This window comes from Phoca vitulina, unplaced genomic scaffold (genome assembly GCF_004348235.1).
Source record: "Phoca vitulina isolate PV1807 unplaced genomic scaffold, GSC_HSeal_1.0 scaffold1891, whole genome shotgun sequence".
Classification (NCBI taxonomy): domain Eukaryota; kingdom Metazoa; phylum Chordata; class Mammalia; order Carnivora; family Phocidae; genus Phoca; species Phoca vitulina.
The window spans coordinates 1-6,148 of record NW_022591578.1 but is presented as its reverse complement, the minus strand read 5'-3'; the positions used below and the strand labels follow the sequence as shown (position 1 = coordinate 6,148).

At 36.3% G+C, this 6,148-nt stretch overlaps 1 protein-coding gene across 1 annotated transcript; it reads right to left on the bottom strand.

Annotated features, from left to right (window-relative positions):
* Window positions 1–4,123: 4,123 nt before the first annotated feature.
* Window positions 4,124–5,047, bottom strand: LOC116629640 (olfactory receptor 4A15-like). Its single transcript, XM_032399882.1, has one exon. It carries the CDS (start codon window positions 5,039–5,041, stop codon window positions 4,124–4,126), a length of 918 nt encoding a protein of 305 aa, XP_032255773.1. The 5' UTR covers window positions 5,042–5,047.
* Window positions 5,048–6,148: the final 1,101 nt, after the last annotated feature.

Genomic DNA, 6,148 nt, shown 5'->3' with positions numbered 1-6,148 from the left:
CATTTGGTGCAGAAGCAGTCTGGATTTAGACCTTGAGATCCTGAACTTCAAGCTAATGTCAGGATGAGTTGAGATCTTAACTGGCCTAATCCCTTCTGTGTCCTCCCTCTGGGAGCCCTGAACTGCCATTTTACAAGTCTGACATACTCACTGGAGAGACAGGCTACATGGAGAAGGAGAAGGAGCCAGAAGATCCCAGTCTTCTAGCCATCCCTGCCAAGGCACAGCTCACATGAGTAAAGTCATCTTAAACAATCCCTAATAGCCCCTAATCAGCTGAATACCAGAGAGGAACCTCAGTCCATGCCACATGGGACAGAAGAATTGTTCAGTCAAGTCCTCAACAAATTTATATGCAGTCAGATAAAGACTTGTGTATGGCAATATATAGCCCTGTGTGTAGACAGACACAGGCTTGTGTGTGATGATACCAAATACTTATATATACACATGCATTCATATGGGCAGTCAGATACTCACCCTTGTGCTGTCAGATACAGATCTCTGTGTGTCCACATATAGACACACATATGAAGTTGGATACAGACCTACAGATCATTGAATATGTACCTACATGTGGTTATACAGAGCTAGGAGGTCAGATATAGATCTCTGTGGTTGGATACCTACTTGTGTATCATCTAATGTAGGCCTATGAACAGTTGTATACAAACATACACCCATGCCTTTCAGGATTGTGCTGTAATTCATGCCAGCAAAAGACACAGAGCCCTTTCTGATCAGCTCATTGAAAATGTGAACAAACTGAGGGTTATGGAAGGGGAGGGGGGTGGAGGAATGCGGTAACTGGGTGATGGGCATTAAGGAAGGCATGTGATGTGATGAGCACCGAATGTTATATGCAACTGATAAATACATCTGAAACTAATGATGTACTATATGTTGACTAATTGAATTTAAATTTAAAAAAAAAGAAAATGTGAATCAAATGTAAATAAGACAAGCTGCTTTTTAATTAAGAAAACCAAAAGGCAAGATTTATGTACTCTATGGAAATGATTACAAAATTTTATTGAGACATTGATCAAGCCTTCGCAATATATGTCTCATTCTGGATGGGAAAACAAGATATGAAAACATGCCATTTTCCTCAAAATCAATGTGGAGGGTCATGAAATTCTAAATATAGTTTTATGGGAAGGTTTCAAACTTCACAAAATAATCCCAAAGTTTATCAGGAAAAATAAGTATTCAGAAATTGCAAGAGACTTGAAAAGGCTGAGTAATTAAGGGAGATTGTTCCTACAAGGTATAATACATGTTAAAATGACTACTGACATAGAATGTTAGTGGTAGGGAAATACACCAAAGGAAAAGGGGGAGCAAGGGGAGGAGGAGGTGAAGGGAGCAACAGAGGAGGAGGGGAAATGGGCCCCAAATCAAACATACTAATTGTATAAAATTTGACATATTAAATTTAAAAAAATTTTTTTAAGATTTTATTATTTGACAAAGAGAGACACAGTGAGAGAGGGAACACAAGCAGGGGGAGTGGGAGAGGGAGAAGCAGGATTCCCGTTGAGCAAGGAGCCTGATGTGGGGCTTGATCCCAGGACCTTGGGACCATGACCTGAGCCAAAGGCAGACACTTAACCACTGAGCCACCCAGGTGCCCCAAATAGAAAAATTTTAAATTATTACTGAAATTAATAAACTTTGCAGATTATTTTTCTTGTTAGAGGAAAACAGACTTAGATATGTCCTCATCACAAACAAAAATAAATCCTAGATCATTTAAAAAGAAAAGTTTTGGGGGAGTTATTTTTTAAAAAGATATTAAAATTTATAAATTCACTGAATGACAGTAAATGACATTTTCCAAGTGATGTGCTAGAAGAAATCAAAAAGTAAAAGAACATTAAAAGATAACATCTTTATATAAAAACACCCATAATTATAACAAAACAACATATTGTAGCAAATATCAAAGAAGACTAAATATTTGTTGCAAATACACACATTTAATGAAGAAAAGACTCAAAATTCTCACTCCAGTAATTCAAGAATTTGAGAATGCAAGTAACTGTCAAAGTTCATGGAATGGATTCTATGTCCCAGACATTGTGCAAATACAAAGTACAAAGGCAATTAAGTAATGTTCCCTGCCTTAAGGGAACTTACAGACCAATGAACATAGATAATTAACCAGGAATTTTATCTCATCGTTTGAAATAAGTATACAAATTTGGAAATTAACTAAATGTCTAACTAAGTCCATTTGGGTTGCTATAACAGAATACCATGGACTGGCTTCAACATCATTTACTTCTCATAGTTCTGGGGCCTGGAAAGTCTAAAATCAAGACACTTGCAGATTCCATATCTGGTGAGAGCCTGCTTCTTAGTTCACAGTTTACTGTCTTTATTCTGTTTCCCTACATGGCAGAAAAGGCAAGTGAGGTCTGTAGTGTCTCTTTTTATTTATTTTTTAAAATATTTTATTCATTTATTTGACAGAGAGAAAGAGAGAGAGAGAACAAGAAGAGAGCATGTCAGGCAGAGGGAGAAGCAGGCCCCCCACGAGGGACTCAATCCCAGGGCCCTGGGATCAGGACCTGAGCCAAAGGAAAACACTTAACAGACTGAGCTGCCCAGGCATCCCTGTGGTATCTCCTTTTAAAAAGACACTAGTCCCATTCATGAGCGCTCTACCTTCATGACCAAATCACCTCCCAAACACCCCACCTCCAAATACCATGTATTATACAGGATTTAACTCATGAATTTTGGGGGGAACGCATATATTGAATCTATAGCAAAATCTAAAAGATGACTTAATTACATAACTTCTGATAAAATCAAATGTTTACTATCATTTAATGAATAGTGTCATTTTTGGGAAGACTTTGAGATGACATAATATATCTCCATGTAATAATAACTGGGATAAAAATTGGGATATAAAGTTTTTCATACACTGTTACTTACCGGTGAAAAGGCTCCATTCCCCATAGCCTGAGCACCTCATGAATCCAGACTAAATAAGGGAGGCAAAATCATGAGTTTATTTGACCACATGCTTCCTACACTATTAGAGGCAGATACTATTTTCTTTCAAACCTCATTCAGAGAGAGGGAGGCTTATGAAAGAGGTCTCCATTAAAGAAATCTATATATATTATGGCCTCTTAATTGCCTAATAATCTGCATTGCATTAACAACAGAGGTAAGAATGGCATGCCATGTTATCAACATCTTTCTTAACAATGATATCACGCAAAATATCTGATGTCAGGTTCTGTATTGCATACTTGAAGCTCATGAAGTGTGCATTATGGTAATTCCATATATGAAAGGAAGGGCCTAGGTCCCTAAAGAAGGCTATGAAACACTGTAAGCAAGAGTAGAGATGGGGATACTGAAAAACAGCAGAGATATTATCAGATAGTCTAAACTATCAGGGAAGATTAATGGACCATATCAATGATAATATAACACCAAACAAAGCTTCTCCACATGAGGAGATAATAGGATTCCCCACTCAGAAAAATAAGTAAATCTAACTTACATCTACATCTTTTGTTCAGATTTTTTTCTTCACTTAACTTCTTTATGATTAATATTATAACTTGGAAGCAACATTCCTTTTCAATCCTATATGCTAAACAATGAACAAGATTATATAATTAAATAACTTGCAAACACAAAAATAAGACATATACTTCAAGTATTAATAGGGGTTGCCTTTGTATGGAAGGAGTGAACCAAGTATTTATGTCATATTTCTTAAATTGTTTCTCAGAAATACATAACAAGCACTATTAATTCTGAAAAAGTACAATTATGTGAGAGAGAAACGTGTGAAAATTGTCCAGTAATGAAAAAAAAAATGTACAGTATTGACTATAGCATAACTCATCACGTAGAACATAAACCTATAGTTTCAACAAAGACATTTTATACTCAAAAACTACATACCTATTTTCCTAACAATTTATGAAAATTTTAGAAATCTATTTTGATCATTGGAAGATTTACATCTTAAATGCTTTCATCATACGCAAGTTCATTAAACCTGAAGATAAATTTACTACAAATATACAATCCTTTCCTGCATGGAGCAGCTCTTCATTGAAAAAAGGTGACACATTTCTCCTTGGTCTCATTTTCTTCTTCTGGTCCACAGTTTTTTCATGGCATTTTTCATCTCTCCATTTCTCAGTGTATAAATTAGAGGGTTTAACATAGGGGTGATAACTGTGTAAAACACAGTCAAGAATTTATCGATGTGTAAGGTAGAAGGAGGTCTCACATACATAAAAATGCAGGGGACAAAGAAGAGGACCACCACTGTAATGTGGGACCCACAGGTGGATAAGGCTTTGCGCCTCCCTTCCTGACTATGGGTCTTCAGGGAGTGCAGAATGACCCCATAGGAAATGAGTAAGACTGTAAAGATGACCACACAGATTGTCCCATCATTGGCAACCACAGTGAGGCCAATAACGTAGGTGTCAGTGCAGGCAAGTTTTAATAATGGGTACATGTCACAGATGAAGTGGTCGATGACATTGGGACCACAGAAGGGAAGGTTGTAAACAGAGAGAAGTTTAACTACAGCATGCAAAAAACCTCCAAACCAAGCTAACATCAGCAAGAGAACACACAGCCGTTGATTCATGATTGTCAAATAATGCAAGGGTTTGCAGATGGCCACGTAGCGGTCATAGGCCATGACCACCAGGAGTAAAATCTCAGCACCACCAAATAAGTGCCCTGTAAAGAGCTGGGACATGCAAGCTTGGAAGGAAATGGTTTTCTTCTCATAGAGTAAGTCTATAATCATATTTGGAGTAACTGTAGTAGAATAAACAGCATCCATAAATGATAAGTAACCAAGAAAGAAGTACATAGAGGCATCCAGGGTTGGGCTGACCACCACAGTCACCACAATGAGTAAGTTGCCCACCATTGTCACGATGTAGATGATCAAGAACACAACAAATAATATTTTCTGACCTTGGAGGCTCTCAGTGAGCCCCAAGAGGACAAACTCAGTCACATTGTTTCTGTGTTCCATATGTTCTTTTGCATGTCCTTATTTCACAGTTCAAGACAAAATTAGCTATAAATATAATGATTACTGGTGTCTTCCTGAAATCTAAAACAATCTGTTTATTCATTTACCTAATAGGCATTATAGTTTCTTATGTTCCAGTACTTTTAGAAATTACAAGAATACAGGCTGATTAAAACATGCTCCCTAACCTCAGCAATCTTGCAGACTAATGGAGAGACAAGTCATTGAGACATGTGTGAAAAGGAAACATTATTAAGTAAGTGGGTTGCTACAACTAATTTTCCATATGGAAGCTAGTAAAATTATACATATGGCGAATTCCTCATACAAAATTTTTTAAATGGATTATGGTTAATGGAAACCTAAAACAAGATTTATATTTACTTCCCAGTTAATAAAAGAGATGACTTTCTAACTTCTAGAATAGAATCCTCTTAACTAATAAGTGAAATCCCAAATTGATATATTTCACAATTTCAAAACATCTTAAGGATTTAAAAAATATATCATAACGTCAATAGATAAAAGTAGATGGGGGAAAAGAGTTGCATTTCAGAGGACATACACAGAGTTAATATCAAAATAGACACAGAGCTCTAAGCAATTAAATAAAAGATAAATGAACCAATGGCAATGTGAGTAAATCATATAAACAAGCAATTAAAAAATGGCCAACACACATATGCTATGATACTGAAACTCACCTGGGAACAGAAACATAGGAACCGAATTAACAGATTGCTTATGAAAGTGTGACCTTGGATTCTTCAAAATCATTCATTCAAGTCTGTGGATGCTACACCATCCTCTAAACTTTCACAGATCAGCAAACAATGTTCAGAGAACATGTCAACTGAAACCATCTGTAGAGTTAGAAGTATCTTGCCCAACAAAATATCCTTAAACCTGAAACTAGTTTCTAAAAACATTGATGTTAGAGAAAGTATATTTATTCTGTATCTTTATATATGAAAATAGCCAAAAAGAGTATTACAGAACTGAGCTAATTTCCATATATTCCAGTAACCATAAAGAATCCCTAATATAGCTGATTATCAGATTCACACAGGAGAACTTTTAAAAGACTGAATTCCAGCACCACCAACA